The sequence below is a fragment of the Hypanus sabinus genome, chromosome 28 (genome assembly GCF_030144855.1).
Source record: "Hypanus sabinus isolate sHypSab1 chromosome 28, sHypSab1.hap1, whole genome shotgun sequence".
Lineage (NCBI taxonomy): Eukaryota > Metazoa > Chordata > Chondrichthyes > Myliobatiformes > Dasyatidae > Hypanus > Hypanus sabinus.
In genome coordinates, this window is record NC_082733.1 from 39,543,595 (window position 1) to 39,562,667 (window position 19,073).

The 19,073-nt window shown below is 39.9% G+C and overlaps 1 protein-coding gene across 10 annotated transcripts in view; it reads right to left on the reverse strand.

Annotated features, from left to right (window-relative positions):
* The window catches only part of iqch (IQ motif containing H), a 185,769-nt gene that overhangs the window by 57,381 nt on the left and 109,315 nt on the right, over positions 1-19,073 (reverse strand). For all 10 annotated transcript variants that reach the window (XR_009508418.1, XM_059953001.1, XM_059952999.1 and 7 more), the window contains one exon: positions 9,787-10,073. Coding sequence is in view for 9 of the 10 variants with exons in the window: in XM_059953001.1 (XP_059808984.1) it covers positions 9,787-10,073 (287 nt within the window). In the remaining variant the exon portion in view is untranslated. The remainder of the gene's footprint in view (positions 1-9,786; positions 10,074-19,073) is intronic.

Here is a 19,073-nt window from a genome sequence, read left to right on the forward strand (position 1 = left end):
AAGGATATTGAGGTGTTGAGAGCCCTCGTCACTGGTGGGGGGGGGGGGGGGTGGTTGTGAGACAGGTGGCAGTGGAGGAGTGCCAGGTATGGAGTGGGTGATATGGATACAGACACAAACAACCCTGGGACACCAGACAACCTCATTTGATTCCAAATAATTGGTTTATTGATCATTATAGAATGTCTCTCTGGTGCTTCCTGCTCCCTCCCCCTTTCCCCAATCATGATTCCACTCTCCCTGCCCCCTTCCCACTTACAGCCCACAATAGCGACCCAGATCAGAATCAGGTCTATCATTACTCACGTCATGAAATTTGTGTCTTTTTGTTTTTTTTGTGGTTACAGTACAGTGCATTACATAAAATTAATAAAGTACTACGCAAAAGTCTTAGGCACCCTACGTATAATCTATATATACACTGTATATGTGCCTAAGACTTTTGCACAGTACTGTATTCCTTTATATTACCTATTTTATAAATCCAGAAATTCCAAAATAATTTACAGGATTGCCATGCAGAGATCATACTGATGCTCAATGACTTGTTTGGTATAAAGAGGAATGACAGGTAGAGGGGTTTGGGGATGCAATTCCAGAGCTTAGGTGCTAAGCAGTTTTAAAGGCTTAGCTGTTGGTGGTGGAGTAATTAAAATTGGGATGCACAGTCGAAAACGAAGTGAACCAGTCAGCTGATGGAATTGTCTGGCACTGATTTTCATCCACCGGGTTCCAGCCAAATAGTTTTCTATTTTAGAACAATTACTTTTTCCTCTACTGTAGCAATCAATGAATGAAGAACTAATGAAATAAAATCATTTTCAACAAATTTACTTCTAGTAGATGTTGACAAAAGTGAAAATGCTAGGCCGTTAAGCTGCCTTGCAATGCGAGCAGGCATCTCGGATCAAACACAAGGAGATCAATGTTTAAAAAAAGCTCTAGTAGTAATTTTTCCACTTTGGAATTTCTAATGATGTTGTTTACTGTGAGGATGGTTGTTCTTCCTTCCTCTCTCTGCCATTCTTAATGTTCAGACTTGGAGGTAGATGGGTATGCAGTTGTAGAAGAGGGAGGAAGTAAAGTAAGGGGTTGAAGGATTTGGGGTAATGGTTCAGAGCAGAAAACAACTTGTCATGGGCTCGAGCCAATCCAGCATCGACGATGTCTTCAAAAGGCAATGCCTCAAAAAGGCAACATTCTTCGTTAACAACACCTAACTCACAGGACATGCCCTTCTTATTATTACTACCATCAGGGAGGAGGTACACACACTCAAGGCTCTACAAACATCAGATTTCTGAACAGACAAAGAACCGACCCATGAACACTACCTCACTATTTTTGCTATCTTTTGCACAACACATTTAATTGTTAAATAATTTCTTATTATAATATGTGATACTGTACTACTGCCACAAACAATAAACTTCACGAAATATATCGGGGATAATAAACCTGATTCTGATGGACATCTCCCCTCCATAGACACAGACTACATTTCTCACTGCCTTGGTACAATAGCCAGCACAATCAGACACTTTTCATGCCAGACATTTTCTCTGTGTGCCCTCTTTCATTGATTGCAGTCTTTCATTGATTCAATTATGTTTCTTGAATTTACTGTGCATTTCCACAAGAACACTATCTCAGGGTTGTATATGGTGACATATGTATACTTTGATAATAAATTTCCTTTGAACATTGAATTTCTGCTGCTGTTTTAAATAGTTTGTACATTCTACATGTGACTGAGTGGGTGTCCTCTGGGTGCTCTGGTTTCCTCTCACATTCCAAAGACCTATGGTTTGTGTTAGTGAGTTGTAGCCATGCTATAATAGCGCCTGAAGTGTGGCAACCAGCACAATCCTGCTGATTGGATTTTGTACAAATAACATATTTCATAGCACGATTAGATGTTTTGATGTACATGTGACAAATAAAGCTTATCTTTTACTGAAATGCACTGTATGGATGGCCTACAAAACAAGTTTTTCACTGTAACCTGGTATCTCTGACAATATAAACTATAAATTAAGATATAGGAGCCAAATTAGGCCAATTGGCCCATCGAGTCTGCTCCACCATTTTATCACAGCTGATCCAATTTGCCTCTCAGCACCAATCTCCTGTCTTCTCCCTGTATCCCTTCAGGCCCAGACCAATCAAGAAACTACCAACCTCTGCCTTAAATATACATAAAGACTTGGTCTCCACAGTTGCCTGTGGCAAAGAAGTCAACAGATTCACCACCCCTTGGCTAAAAAGATTCCTTCTCATCTTCATTCTAAAAGGACACCCCCTCTATTCAGAGGCTGTATCCTCTGGTCTTAGACTCTCCCATCATAGGAAACATCCTCTCCACATCCACTCTATCAAGGCCTTTCACCATTCAAATGGTTTCAATTAGGTCACCCCTCATTCTTCTGAATTCTAGTGAATACAGGCCCAGAGCTATCAGATGTTCTTCATATGACAAGACATTCAATCCTGGAATCAGTTTCGTGAACCTCCTCTGAATCCCCTCCAGTTTCAGCACATCCTTTCTAAGATAAGGGGCTCAAACCTGCTCACAATACTCTAAGTGAGGCCTCACCAGTGCTTTATAAAGTTTCAACATTGTGTTTATATTCTAGTCCTCTTGAAATGAATGCTAACAGTTCATTTGCCTTCCTCACCACAGACTCAACCTGCAAATTAACCTTTAGGGAATCCTGCACAAGGACTCCCAAGTCCCTTTGCATCTCAATCTTTTGTATTTTCTCTCCATTTAGATAATAGTGAACCCTTTCATTTCTTCTACCAAAGTGCATGACCATACACTTCCCAACACTGTATTCCATCTGCCATTTCTTTGCCCATTCTCCTAATCTAAGTGCTTCTGGAGCCTCTCTACTATCTCAAAGCTACCTACTCCTCCACCTATTTTCATATCGACTGCAAACTTTGTAACAAAGCCATTAATTCTATCATCCAAATCATTGACATATAACGTAAAGAATCGGTCCCAACACAGACCCCTGTGGAACACCACTAGTTACCATAGCCAGCTGGAAAAGACTCCCTTTAATCCCACTCTTTGCCTCCTGCCAGTCAGCCACTGCTTTATCCATGCTAGAATCTTTCCTGTTATACCATGGGCTCTTAGCTTGTTAAGCAGCCTCATGTGGCACTTTGTCAAAGGCCTTCTGAAAATCCAAGTACATAATATCAATCAATTCTCCTTTGTTTGTCTTGCTTATTATTTCTTCAAAGAAACCCAACCTATTTGTCAGGCAAGATTTTCCCTTGATGAAACTATGCTGACTATTGCCTATTTTATCATGTACCTCCAAGTACCCTGAGACCTCATCCTTAATAATCAACTCCAACATCTTCCAGCTACTGAGGTCAGACTAACTGGCCTATAGTTTCCTTTCTTCTGCCTCTCTCCCTTCTTGAAGAGTGAAGTGACATTTGCAATTTTCCATTCTTCTGCAACCATTCTAGAATCTAGTGATTCTTGAAAGAATATTACTAATGCCTCCACGATTTCTTCAACCACCTCTTTCAGAACCCTAGTCTGTACATCACCCGATCCAGGTGACTTATCTACCTTTAGACCTTTCTTACCTTTTCCCTTATAATGGCAACTTCACACACTTCATGACCCCGATACCTGGAACTTCCACCATACTGCTAGTGTCTTCCACAGTAAAGTGGAACCAATGTTGTTTCCAATTCCATTGTTCCTTGGTTCATTGAAGACCATTCAACAGTGAGAATGATACCAACAATAAACTTTCCTCTGCAGTCTTGCCTAAATGTCATAGAATTGTAACTGTTTCATCTTTGGCTTTCATTATCAGCTAGTTCCACCTGGCAACACTGGAGCTGTTGACAAATCTTGCAAATCCATCTATGTTAAGTAACAGTCTTAGAGAAAAGAAAAACACCAGTGTGGTTTCCAATTAGCTCAGCAGAGAATGGGGAGGAACATTTGGATCTGCTCTCAAATTTGGTAAATATTTGTACATGAAAGTCTAGTTTACTAAATGTATTATTGACTAGTGCTTAACACTGGCATTTCTACTTAGACTGCCCTAAGACAATGGTGGGATGATAGCTACACTGCACTCTGTTATTACAAGTGGCAGTACATTCACTTTAAACAAAGTGCGGGAAGGTAGTGTAGTGGTTAGTGTAATGCTATTACAATGCAAGCAAGCTGGGTTCAATTTCTGCTTGTGAGAAGCTTGTATGTTCTATTTGTGACTTCATGGGTTTCCTCTGGATGCTCAGGTTTCCTCCCACATTCCAAAGACATATGGGGTAGTAGATTAATTGGTTACATGGGTGTGACTGGGCATGCAAGCTCGTTGGGCTAGAAGGGCCTGTTACAATGGTGCATTTCCAATAAGAAATAAATAAAAAAGAGAAAGAACTGGGATGCATATTGAATTTTGATCTGCTAAGTCATTAGTGCAACTTTAAACCTCCATAGTGGTAAGCGAGGAAGAGGTAGAATCATACAGCCATAGAATACTACAGCTGAGAAAGAGGCCCTTCAGCCCACTTAGTCCATTCTGACCTGATCTACCTGCATCCAGAATGTATCCCTTCAAACCTATGTATCCGTGTATCCATTTAACCTTCTCCCAAATGTAACATTTGAACATTCAGAGATAGGATAAATGCTGCATTGTTTTATTCAGGATCACCTGTAACATTTTAATAAGATGAGTTAAAGTTTCCAGTGGAACAAGTCACTGAAACTGTACACAGTAAAGGATTTCCTCTCATCCTGCTTGGAGTGTCACTGAGAAGCTGTGATCTCCCTGAATGGCACACAGACTCAAGGGGTTAGGGCAGTTCAAGATTCAATGTCATTTCCTGGACACAAGTCTAAGGAGAACAAAATAATTGTTACTCCAGATCCAATGCAGCCCAAATAAACACAAAAGATGAAGAACACAATAATAATAAAAAAACACATAATAAATATAATGCATAAGATAGCTTCCATCCATAGATTGACTGTATTTCCATAAAGTTATGCTAGGCTGCACATAAGGTGACTGATGGAGAATAAAAGTAGCGGCAGAGGTGTTGATCAGCTTTACTACTTGGGGAAAGTAACAGTTTTTGAATCTGGTGATCCTGATGTGGATGTTATGTAGTCTCCTTCCTAATGAGAGTGGGACAAACAGTCCATGAGCAAGGTGTCTGGGATACTTCAGGGTATGTGAGTTCCTGCAAAGAAAACTGCAAAAGAGCTGGGATTGAGATGTACAATTTGCTTTACATTGTTGGTTATTTCGGCTTGCCCTGAGGGAATAGAAGGTTATGAATGTTAGAAAAACACTTATGAAAAATGGGGAAAGAATTTTTTGTAAAGATTTGTCTAGAACTGTGAAAATGTCTAATTTTCCAGACCAGTGCTACAAAGACTGCCTGATGCAAGGTCCATGGAGACTGCCATCTACTGGCAAATCAGCTGACCGCACAAGAATAGAAAATTCACCACTGAATTAACTAGACACAATCCAGAACTACATTTGCATGAATACATTTAGGCTATCTTGTCTCCGAATTGTTAAAACATTATCTTAGAAAAGACTATGTGAAACCACTTATGTTTTCAATTACGATATTATAGTTACAGCATAATGATATTTAATTATGTTATTAAGCTCTATGAATTCTCTGTAGTTATTTACTGCAGCTCTGTATGGAGAATGGAGATACCCAAGAGCGTGTTACACACATAACAACTTATTAATGAGTTCAAACGAAGATCAAATACTTCACAAAGGATCAGTTAAGTCAACAATATCTCTTTCTAGGTCATGCTTTTCCTCATGCAACTTGAGGCCTGGAGATGTCCTGTTCTGTGTTTGAAGGCCTGTCTGTGTGTGTGAGGATGGGAAAGGGGCTTGCTTTGCTATTGTTGTCTTGTTTTGTTTTATTATTGTTGTTTCTGCTTGTGTTGTTTCATTGAAAACACAAGCAGAAAGATGTTACATTGGTGCCAGAAAATGTGGTGACATTTGTGGGCAGCCCCCAGCACATCCATTCAAATCACTTTTAAGCTTCTGAAAATTGAATCATGTAACTTTAATATAATAGCTTGATTTGTGCTTCCTTATTTTATCTGAAGAAGCTTGGCTATAGCACCAGGACTCAGAATGCAGGACGTTATTGATGACAACATGAATTGGAAATTTCAACTGGAAATGATCTGGAGATGTCAAAATTGACTTAAGGATTTAGATTGTCAAGGGAAGACTTCAGGGTGAGTACAAGATATTTGTAGCATAGAATGGATCAATATTTTGTATTCTCCCTCAAATTTATCTGGTGTTAATGGTGCAGATGTATCACAGGCAAAGCCCTCCTCACCATTAAGCACATTTACAAGAAGCACTGCCACAAGAATGTGCACCTATTCTCAAAGACCCCACCATCCTACCCACTACTACCATCAGGCAGGAGGTACAGAAGCCTTAGGTCCCACACCATCAGGTTCAGGAACAGTTATTACCCTACAAACATCTGGCTCCTAAGCTGGTGGGAATAGCTTCACTCATCACATCTTTGAACTGATTCTGTGACCTACAGACGCACTTTCCAGGAATTTGTACAACTCATTTTCTCAGTGTTTTTTATTTGCACAGTTTGTCTTCTTTTGCATATTGGCTGTTTATCAGTCTTTGTTTATGTACAGATTTTTTCATAAATTCTATTGTATTTCTTTACACTTCCTGTATATCCCTGCAAGAAAAATAATCTTATGGTGGTATATGGTGACATAAATGTGCTTTGATAATATATTTACTTTGAATCACTTTCTACTTCCCTTTACCCTATCAGCATCTCCCTCTTTGAACATGTCCATGCTTTTTGCCTTAGTTATTCCCACAACTGGGGTGATTTAGATAGGGAATGTATTGAAGACCAAAATGATAGGAGACAATTTTAGTTCTCCAGTTGTTACCTCAGTCAACATCATGTCACTAATTCACTCTGATCTCAATGCTGTCCAATCTGCACTTTCACTTCATCTATCACTGTTCCAACCAAGGTTTAATTTCTCTTTCATTCAGGGCATCAAAGATCACAGAGTTTAACAGCGTGTGAACTCATAAAAAGAACTCTTGTGGATCATTTCCCATCCATTTTACTCTGTTCCCATTGTTCCTCTCAGTCCGACTCCTTCATTTGTTTTTACTAACTCTTCTGATTTTCCCCGTTCTGAATCGGAAGATTTCACTCAGTTTATTCCCCTGCACCAACTGCCCTCATTTTACAGATCTTTGCTTAATAAAGAAGAGCCTACTGAATTGGTCCTATTTTTGATGCGTGTTTTTTTAAGTTAGCCCTCAACATATTCAGAGCAACAATTAAATATTCAGCTGTTGACCTATTAAAACAAACTGGCTTGACAGAAATGATCCCAATCAAGGCTGAAGGCTGAATGATCTTCAGCTTTCTTAAGATAATTCTCAACATCATTACCTGTTTGGTGGCTGATGTAGTAGATTGGCTGCTTTTTATAGAACTCAGTCAATTAACCATTCCATTTACTGGAAATGGGTGGTTAGATTACACTTCAGTTGCTGAAATTGAAATGAACCCCCTTGTTGCAAATCCTAATTTTCTTCCTTGTGCCTTGACTTAATATAGGACCTTTCTCACGGTTAAATATCCCAGTGGGCATCAATGGATGAATAACTTGACATCACATCACATTAGGATACTAGAAAAGATGTCCAAAATGTTAAACAAAGATTTTGAGGAACATCTTAAAAGGGACCAAGGGAGAATTTTAGTTGGGGGGGAGCATGGATAGGTGGTTTCTAGAACCCATAACTGAGTAAGTTTAAGTAATGACTATCAGTGCAGAGTGAGTTCAACAGGGAAGGTATAAGAAGCCACATGCAGCAAAGGTTGTCATGATACCATAACTGTTACCTTGACAATTAGCATCTTATTCTGCATTGGAAACCCACAACCTACATACTTAGACCTTAACATATCACGAGAGGAACATTGCAAACAAGTTTCTTCACCCTCCCCCTTCACTCTCTTTCCACTCCCCATTCTGATTTCCCTCTCACTCTTTCTCTTTCCTCCTCTCACCTGCCCATTACCTCCCCCTGGTGCTCCTCCTTCTTACCTTCCTCCCATGGTCCACTCTTCTCTCCTATCAGATTCCTTCTTCTTCAACCCTTTATCTTTTCCACCTATCACCTCTCAGCTTCTCATTTCATACCCCCTTCCTTACCTTTCACTCACCTGGTCTCACCTATAACCTGCCATCTTATACTCATTCCCCTCACCCACCTTCTTCTTCTGGTTTCTTCCCCCTTCCTTTCCAGCCCTGATGAAGAGTCTCAGCCTGAAACACCAACTGTTCATTCTCCTTCGTAGATGCCGCCTAACCTGCTGAGTTCCTCCAGGTTTTTGCATATGTTACTCTGGATTTCTAGCACCTGCAGAATCTCTTGTGTTTATAAGTTTTGGAAAGCAATATATTGGATATGGAAATCATTTATCTAAATGCTTATTTAAAAATTAAGTTATGTTCATTAATTATCCTGGAGTGTTGTTACGTTCAATATCTACCATTTAAAGAGTAAAACCCATCACTTCAGATAATTTAAACTAAATGCAGATAATAATACTGAAGCAAGTGATATTTCTTACATTCATGCACAAGAACTGGTGGGGAGCTGCAGAATGTGAAACCCACTGACAACTGTTAATTCAGCAAGAACCAGTATCAGACCTGGGAAAAACTTTGTAATCATTCCCACTTACCCATTACTTTACGTGACTGTGCAAAAGTCGTAGGCACACATATATAGCTAGGGAAGCAAATAATTTTGCACAGTACTGTAGTAATTTTATGTTTGGACTGTACTGCTGCTGCAAAAAAAAATCATGACGTATGTGAGTGATGATAAACCTGATTCTAACAACAACACACACAAAACGCTGGTGGAACACAGCAGGCCAGGCAGCATCTATAGGGAGAAGCGCTGTCGACGTTTCGGGCCGAGACCCTTTGTCAGGACTCAACCTGATTCTGATTGTTTTGAATAAAATGACCTTGCCTGGTATCTCAGGATTGGGTTTGCCTGCACCAGCATCACCCTCGTGCCCCTGACCCTCCTTCCCTGCAACCCATTCCACACCCCTCCCGCGGCACTCCACCCTTGACACTCTCAACATCCTTTGCTCCTGCCAGATTTACAAACTCACTCTCACCTCCATGTTGACAAATACAGTACTGTGCAAAAAGTCTTATGCACCCTATTTTTATATATGTACCTAAGATTTTTGCACAGTACTATATATTTAATTAGAACAAGTTTAGTTCAGGAGGGTGGAATAGGAAAAAAGTGTTATTTTGCATTTAGTTAAATTGTTCTTCTGCATCAGAAGACAGCATAATAATTATATACCTATTAAAATGAATCTTTCAATGAGTATTGAGCTACCTTATCGAAGTCAAATATAAATTTTGGTAGAGGGTCACTAATAAAACACAATTTAATTAATTAAAATAATACTTAGGACATGATATGAATGTGTATCCCACACGGCAAAAGCTAACTGTTACAGTTTGCAATTAGTCCACTGACCTGAGAAGATAGATTACCTCATTTAGAGAATTTTATGGCTGATATGTTCACAAAGCTTCACGTTACATTTTTTTGTAATTTTTTTTTATTGTCACCCAGGGACCAGAATCTTTATAAGTCAGTCTGATATATGTACCTCAATTAGTGTCCACCTCACCTGCTGCTCCATTGTATATGGATGTATGAAGGTCACCAGGTCAATTGAGAAGAAACCCAGCACCCCTCGACATTTACAGGCCTCAGCGATCTTGACACACATCGAGTGCAGGTTGCTCGGATCCACGGAGCACTGTGGTACTGTGGTGCCCCAGCATTCGAGAGGGCTTCTTGAATGGATCTGGTCTCCGCAAGAAACCATCGATATTTCCCCTGTCGGCTCTATGAGCATGTCTATGGTGAGGTTAGTCACACTGTCGGACGGCGGATAGGCCTCCACAACGCCACCTTAGAGGAGGGGATGGAACAAAAATGATTCAGATCACTTTGTCTTGGTATCTACCACTCTCAAAACTTGTCACACATCTCTTTTAAACTCCCCCCTCTCATCTTATAGCTATTCTCTCTAGCATTTGGCATTTTTATCCTCAGAATAAAAAGTCTGTTGATTCTATCTATGTCTTTCATAACTTTACATCAGTATTTTTCCTACCCAGGAAGCCCTAAATGAACTGTTAAAGCACAATGGTCCATCAAGGTTTAGAGTCATGGAGCACTACAGCATGGATACAGGTCCTTCGGCCCAACCAGTCAATACTAACCATGGAGCATGCCCAGCTAGTCCCAATTTCCTGCAATCATCTTATGTTCTCTCTAAGCCCTGTCCCTCCATATACTGTACCTTCCAAATGCTTCTTAAATGGTCCTGTTGTAAGGGTCACAAACACTTCTTCTGGCAGCTCATTCCATATACTCACCATCAACTGTGTGAAAAGGTTGCCCCCCAAGGTCTCTTTTAAATATTTCTCCTCTCACCGTACACCTATGCCCCCAAGTTTTGGATTCCCCCACTCTAGGGAGATCTGACCAAACTAACTGGTCACTTCTGTGCTCTATGCTATCCCTCGATGATATCAAACTGATCATATACGCAAGACGACCAAAACATTAGCTACAATGTACATTCAGTGGTCATTTTATCAGGTACACCTGCTCATTAATGCAAACATCTAATCAGCCAATCATGTGGCAGCAAATCAATGCATAAAAGCATGCAGACATGGTCAAAAGGTTCAGCTATTTTTCAGAGCAAACATCAGAATGGGAATGAAAAGTGATCTAAGTGACTATGACTATGGTTGTTGGTGCCAGATGGAGTGGTTTGAGTATCTCAGGAACTGCTAATCTCCTGGGATTTCCACTCACAACAGTCTCTATAATTTACAGAGAATGGTGCGAAAACAAAACAAAAACATCCAGTGAGCAGCAGCTCAGTGGGTGAAATGCCTTGTTAATTAGAGAGGTCAGAGGAGAATGGTCAGCCTGGGTCAAGCTGACATGAAGGCAACAGTAACTGAAATAACTGCATAACAATAGTGTGCAGAAGACCACCTCTTAATGGACAACACGTTGAACCTTGAAGTGTATGGACTACAGCAGCAGAAGACTACAAACATACACTCAATGACCACTTTTTCAGGTACCGGAGGCAACTAATAAAGTGGTCACTGAGTGTATATTCAGAATCAAATTAAATTTATTATCTAAGTCTATATATGTCACCGTATACTACCTTCAGATTAATTTTCTCGCAGGCATTCAACAGATATTAAAGAAATAAAATAAGAGTTTATGAAAAACTATACATAAGCAAAAGCTTCTGATTCTGAGACTGACAAAAAATGTGCAGAAGAAGACAAATTGTGCAAACTAAAATACAAATAGAGAGATAGATAGATAGATAGATAAGTAATACCGAAAATGTACATTGGTAGTCTTTGAAAGTGGATCTATGGGTTGTGAAAGTATTTCAGTTGTAAATATTCTTTTATAAATTTATCCTAGATTACACAATCATCACAGTTTGTAATTATGAATGGTTTAAGACATTTCCCTTTCACAAAGCTGACCCACAAACACTAACATGTGTTATACCTCCACTTTGCAATTGTTCCGTCATGTAAAATTATCATTCTGCTTAATCAGTTGAAGAAGACTTCAGCACATCAGAGCATCTTATACAGATTAGGCTGCCAGATTTGCTCAAATAAAACCCACTGGATCCCATCATGTCAGTATACCAGCTCTATCATTTGTATAAACGGCTGCTACTTAATCAAATCCATTCCCCAGTTAACTACCTGTCAACACAGAAATCAAAAAACATTCATAGTTATAATTACCAAAACCCATAATTACTGAGATTTTCCTACTGTTTTATTTTATGGGTCTAATTTGTATCTCCTGTAAGCACCAGTTCCTGTATAATATCCCACTTAGGTAGCCCTTCTTCAAATGCAAACTTTATCAAAGTTAAAAAGTCAAAGTCAAACTTATTGTCATCTGGACAAGTCTATGTGTGCACAGCTACAACGAAAAACTTACTTGCAGCAGCATCACAGTGTCAGATAAGCAGCATTCGCAAGAAATAATACATCAATTAAACATAAATTATACACAACTTTTACACAAAAAGTCCACATAAAGAAAACAAATCCATTTTGTGCAAAATGATCATAGTGTTGTTAAATCATAGATATGAGCATTATGCCGGTTGGTTCAAGAACCGAATGGTTGAAGGGAAATAGCTGTTCTTGAACTGGGTCATGTGGGACTTGAGGCTTCTGTACTTTCTGACTGATGGCGGCTGTGAGACTGCGTCATGCCTTGGATGGCAGGGATCTTTAATGATAGATGATATCAAGTTTGATATCAAATATACCAATGGCAAAATGCCAGCAAATAGGACTGGCTTGGATGAGCATCTTAGTCAGCACACTGATTGGCATGATTCCATTGCTGTTGTGAGTTTCACCCTGATGCCACATAATACGTGCACACTTTCCAGCACGAGTTACATGATTGTCGTGATTGCGATCAGGATTAACATTTCTGGGTGAATTCAAAGTTCAAAGTTCAAAGTAAATTTATTATGAAAGTACATATATGTCACCATATACTACCCTAAGATTTGATTTCTTGCAGGCATTCAGAGTTGAACAAAGAAACACAATAAAATCAATGAAAAGCCACATACAAAGTCTGACAAGTAACCAATGTACAAAAGAAAACAAACCATGCAAATGTAAAAAATAAGTAAATAAATAATGCAGAGAACACGAGTTATAGGGTCCTTGAAAGTGAGTCTGTAGAGTGTGGAATCAGTTTAGTGTTGAGCAGAATGAAGCTATCCACTCCGGTTCAGGAGCCCAATGGTTGTAGGTTGTAGGGTTGTAGGGTCCTTGATCTTGGTGATGTGGAGTAAAGTTCCTGCACCTCCTTCCTGATGGAACTCTGCTTCAGCACTGACACTGCTGGACACACCTACTGGTATGTGCAGTCACAGCACAGAATGGGCTAATGAACCTGCACCTCCAAAAAGGTTCAGTACAAGAACAGGCCCCCAAGGTTCACCCACATCTATGCTGTATGATAATCCAGATCCAAGTGATAGAACTCATTTTACCCAAATCACAAGAGCAGAATTTTGCTTGATTACCAACAGAATCTGAATGATATCGTGTACTTAACTTTATATAACACTGGAGAAAACATTTAAATATTGCTGTTAATAATATAACGTATTTTCTTAAATTTTAAGCTGTAATATTGCCATTTTAATAATTGTTAACAGGCTCTCAGGAGTATTATTCCGAGAAGAAATTGCATGACATTAGAATTGTGTTGCTAACTGAGATCAAATTCTGATGAAATTCAATATCCATCATAGAAAAGATGCAACAAATCTGCACTGGAGAATAGATTACCAGTTTTTAATGTGGTTTTCATCTCTGCGTGTTATCATTTACAAATAAAATGAAAAGCAGCCAAGCAAACACATCCACAATTCACGTTCCGGTATACTTGCTCCAAGCTGAATTAAAGAGTTTCTAAACATGAAAAATATTGCAGCTGCGAGAACACAACGCAACAGACAGAAAACATTTCTAATAATGATGAGCAAACACTTTAGATTTGAATTTTTATGGCCTCTCTCCGGATCCCTTCCTCCGATATTTCAAAAATCGGACAAGGCTCTGTTTTATGCTAAAATGGTGTTGTCAAGTTCCTTTTCATCATTTACGCAGAGAATAATGGATACCTGGCAAAGGAGATCAGGCCTGTAATCGAATCAATGGACTCCAGATGGTCCATGTATGGAATAGTGGATACCTGGGAGTGATTATGAGCTTGTAATGTAATTGAGGGTTCAAATGGTTTATTTATGTGGCCTTTCCTTTGGCACTGCTCCATCAGCAGCACCTGTGTGTTCCTCCTGCCTCTCATCATAATCTGCAGTGCAAAAGCAACATAGAACATCACAGCACAGTCCAAGCCCTTCGGCCCATGATGTTGTGCCCACCTTTTAACCTGTTCTAAGCTTGCACCACCACATTCAGGAACAATTACTACCCCTCAACCACCAGGCTCTTGAACAGAAGGGGTTAAATATGCTCACTTGCCCGTCCATTGAGATGTTCGCACAACCAATGATCTCATTTTAAGGACTCTTTATCTTGTTTTTTTCATGTTCTCTTCACTTCATGCTATTTATTTATAATTGCATTTGATCAGTTTGTTGTCTTCTGCACTCTACTTGATCCTTCATTGCTCATGTTATAGTTACTATTTTATAGATTTGCTGAGTATGTCCTTTGGAAAATGAATCTCAGGGTTGTATGTGGTAACATATATGTACTCTGATAATAAAATTTACTTTGAAGATAAATCTAACCCTTCCCTCCCACATAGCCCTTCATTTTCCTATCATCCATGTGTCTCTCTTAGTCTCTTAAAAGTGCTGCAGCTCACATGCTCTTGGCCCAATACAGCTGAGATAGCCCATTTTTACAGGATCTCAGTCCACAAAACTAGCAGCGTACTTAAGGACAAAGCAGCTGCTTGTAGATTCCTGACTGTTTCCACAGACTTTCTATAGCTTACCCAAACCATAGTAGTAACCACCATGCTATTACAGTGCCAGGGACCCAAGTTCAATCCTGCTAGTGTCTGCAAGGAATTTGTACGTTCTCCCTGTGACCGTCTGGGTTTCCTCTCGGTGCTCCAGTTTCCCCTCATATTCCAAAGACGTATCAGTTTGTACATTATTGGTCACAGGGTGTACTTAGGTGGCACAAGTTCATTGCGCCAGTGGGGCCTGTTATCATGCTGTATCCCTGAATAAAGATTAACTAAATAAACATCTTAGATTTTAAAGTTCCAAGTACATTTACTATCAATGTATGTATACTGTAAATATCCTTGAGATTCTTCTTCTTGAAGGCAGCCCCAAAACAAAGAACGACCATTGAACCAATTAAAGAAAGCCCCCACACAAATGTGCAAGAAAAAGAACAAAACCCACAAACAACAGAAAGTGAACAACTAAACATCAAACCACAGAGTCCCCAAAAGTGAGTTCACTGCCACAGATGATCAAGGTGAGAGAAGCTGGTCCAGGAGCCGATGGCCGCAGCCACAGCCACTGAGTCACTCAGCTCAGCAGTGTCAATTGCTGCAGGCCACAGACACAATCCGGTTCTGCACCAAAGTGGATTTGTGAATTTATTGGACATTCCTTTTCAGCCTTAGTGTTGAGCTTGGAAGTTTGTTTTTCTGTAAAAGCACTAGACTTCTTGATTCCTTCTGATTGGAAATGTAAATAAGAGAAACTATAGCTGCTGGAAATCTGATGCAAAAGTCATCACCGATTACCTGGAGTCCAGCAACTTGCACTCATTTCTCAATTGCACTTTATTTATTTCTGCACAAAGTGAACAACTTGGCTCCTGTCACCAAACTGTTCTGAAGCTTGAAGAAAGAAATGGCCTTTTTTTACAGAAATTGAGTAGTTGGATACAGATATTGATCCAATAGAAACACTGGGCGTTTTTAAATCTCACAGTCACATATATAAATACCAATCATAATACATATTTCAGGTATTAATAACCAATTAAATCTATGTGTTAAAGGCCAAAAATACTTGAATAACTGTCCAATAGTAAGTGTTGACCTAGAATTCTTCACTTGCATCTTTACCTTGTCTGATCTACTTGGTGACTTTGGTTCCCATGCTTGAACAGAAAGGCCATACAAAGGAGAGTTGGGCTTTCAAGGGCTGCGTCAGCCTGGGTGAGTGCATGATGTCTGCACACTGTCTGTCAGCTTACCATCTTGACTATTGCCTTGCTGAACTTTCACACTCAGGAAAGGCTGCACAAAGTGTCTGTGTCCTTTTCTGTTAGCACACCATTTTAACTCTTTACTGGCTGCAGCTTCCACACTGGAATACTTCAATGGCCAGGCACTATTATAGAAAAGACAAAGATACTCTCCTTTAAGCTAAAATGTTGACTTTTTACTCTTTCCATTAATTGAAAGAAGATAGTGCCAGCGAACAATGCTACCAAAGGCGATGTCCTCAATGAGTCAAGAAGCAATTCCTTTCATTTCCTTTACAGCTTCTTTTTTATTTCAGATATGGTTCTACTTCTGTTGGAGCCTGTAAACTACATTCTGGCAGTGTGACACTGGGCAGATTGGATGACCTAGCGCTTTGCTGTCTCCACGAGTCTGTGACCAAAGCACACAGCATGGAGGTTGAAAGCCTGGAGATGGGGCCCATGATTGACTCCATCTCTCGTCGATCTTGCTGATTAAAGCGCTGAGCAAGATTGAAGTCATCAAGGCAGGTGCGAAGGTGAACAAAGGTTCAGCATCATCTACCTGCCTCTTGCTTGCTGCTGCTGGAGAAGTTGTTTGCGTGCGGCATTCTCTCACTTGCTGCTCCTGAGGGAAGGTCTCTGTGTTCAAGTCATCTCTCTCTCCCTCAGTGCTGTCGGTGGATGTGGCGGGAGCAAGGTTTAATTGATGTGGATTGAGTATTTGGACTCTACTTCAGTTTGGACTCTAGTTCTTGTCACTCTTCTTTTGTTACTACTATTTGGGGATTTTTGAATCGGGGTGGCCTGCAGATAATAAACGTTGAGCTGAACTGTACTGAAATATGCCTTTTATGTTTTATATTCTGTGTTTTCGATCTTTTTTTGTTGCCATTAGTACGTGGGGAGTGGGGGGGGGGTTGAGGTTTGATGTTTTTCTTTGAATGGGCTGGTTCCATGGTTCTTCCTTGTTTCGTGACTGTCTGCAGGGAAGATGAATTTCAGGGTTGTATACTGCATACTGATTTTGATAATAAATATACTTCTAATCTTCAAATCAATTGCTACCCAACCTACTGAAAGTTTCCAGGATTTTCTGCTTCTGTTCCTTACTAAAGGAATTGATAGACACAAATGACTAAAAATGCATTTATACTGTAGATTACAGGGGCAGTAACAGTTTGAGCTAAGTAAATGGTCCAAAAGCAAGTATACAAATATACTACATTATTAACCTGACACTTTCTGTTTTTCCACTCTTGCACAGATGCTGTCAGATTTGCTGAATGAACTACAAGAGGAAGAAGCTGGAGGTCTATAAATCAGTCCTCATTAGGAACTGGAAGTGGAAAAGGTCAGAAACTTTAAATTCCTTGGTGTTGCCACATTAACGGATCTATCCTGACACCAGCAGATAAGTGCCATCACAAAGAAGACACAGCAATCCATCTACTTTCTTAGAAGCATGTATGGATTCAGCATGCCATATAAAACTTTGACAGACTTCTATAGATGAACACTGGGGAGTATCTGACTGGTTGCATCACAGCCTGGTATGGAAACACCCATGCTCAGGAACAGAGAAGTTGACAGAAAGTGGTGGATAAAGCCTACTCCAGCAAATCCCTCCCCATCATTTAGCACATTTATAAGGAGTGCCGTATGACCTCTTCTCTCAGGCAGGAGGTACAAGAGACTTAGGTCTCAAACCACCAGTTTCAGAAACAGTCAACAACCAGCAGGCTCTTGAACCAACATGGATAACTTCACTCACCTTGACACTGAATTGATGCCATAACCTACACACTCACTGTCAAGGACCTTTTAATTCATGATGTCATTATTATTCATTTATTTTTTATTTGTACAATTTGTCTTCTATTGGACATTGGTTGTTCATCAGTCTTTGCTTATGTATAGTTGTTCATAAATTTTATTACACAGTACTGTAGTAATTTTATGTATTGCACTGTACTGCTGCCGCAAAAAAGACAAATTTTATGACATATGTTAGTGATGATAAACCTGATTCTGGTACGGGTCTCTATTGTGGACTGAGAGTGGAAAGGGGGCGGGGAGAGGGGAATCATGGTTGGAAAGAGTGCAAGGAAGAGGGGAGGGAAGGGGATGCACCATAGAGACATTCTGAAATGATCAATAAACCAGTTGCTTGGAATCAAATAACCTTGCTGGTGTCTCAGCACTGGGTGTGTCTGCACCTGCACCACCTCCTTCCCTGCTACTCCTTCTCTGCCACCTGTTCTACAACCCCTTCTGCAGCACTCCACCCTCACCATTCCCAACATCCTTTGCTCCCACCAGATTTACAACTCACTCTCCACTCCACGTTGACAAATACATAACTGTGCAAAGTCTTTAGCACCCTAGCCATATACAGTGTCTATTAAAACTATATATGCCCCCTTGGAAGCTTTCATGTTTTTTTGTTTTACAACATTGGCTCACAGTGGATTTAATTCAGCTTTTTTTTATACTGATCAACAAAAAAAGACTCTTTCGTGTCAAAGTGAAAATAGATCGCTAGAAAGTGATCTAAATCAATTAAAAATATAAAACACAAAGCAATTAATTGCATAAGTATCCCTGTATCTGGAAGGTCCAACTGCTGGTGAGACAGTATCCTGGCAAAAACTACACCATGAAGTAAAAAGAACATTCCAAGCAACTCTGTGTAAAAGTTATTGAAAAGCACATCAGGAAAAAGATACAAGAAAATTTCCAAGTTACCTAATATCTCTTGGAATATAGTTAAGTCAGTCATCAAGAAATGGAAAGAATATGGCACAGACCAGAGTAGGCCGTCCTCAAAAACTTAGTGACCGTGCAAGAAGGGGACTAGTAAGAGAGAGCACCAAGAGACCTATGACAACTCTGGAGGAGGTTACATGCTTCAGAAACTGAGGTGGGAGAGACTGCACATACAACAACTATTACCCGGGTGCTTCAGCAGTCGCAGCTTTATGGGAGAGTGGCAAAGAGAAAGCCATTATTGAAAAAACTCGCAAGAAATCTTGGCTTGAGTTTGCCAGAAGGCATGTGGGAGATTGAAGTCAGCTGGAAGAAGGTTCTGTGGTCTGAAGAAACCAAAATTGAACTGTTTGTC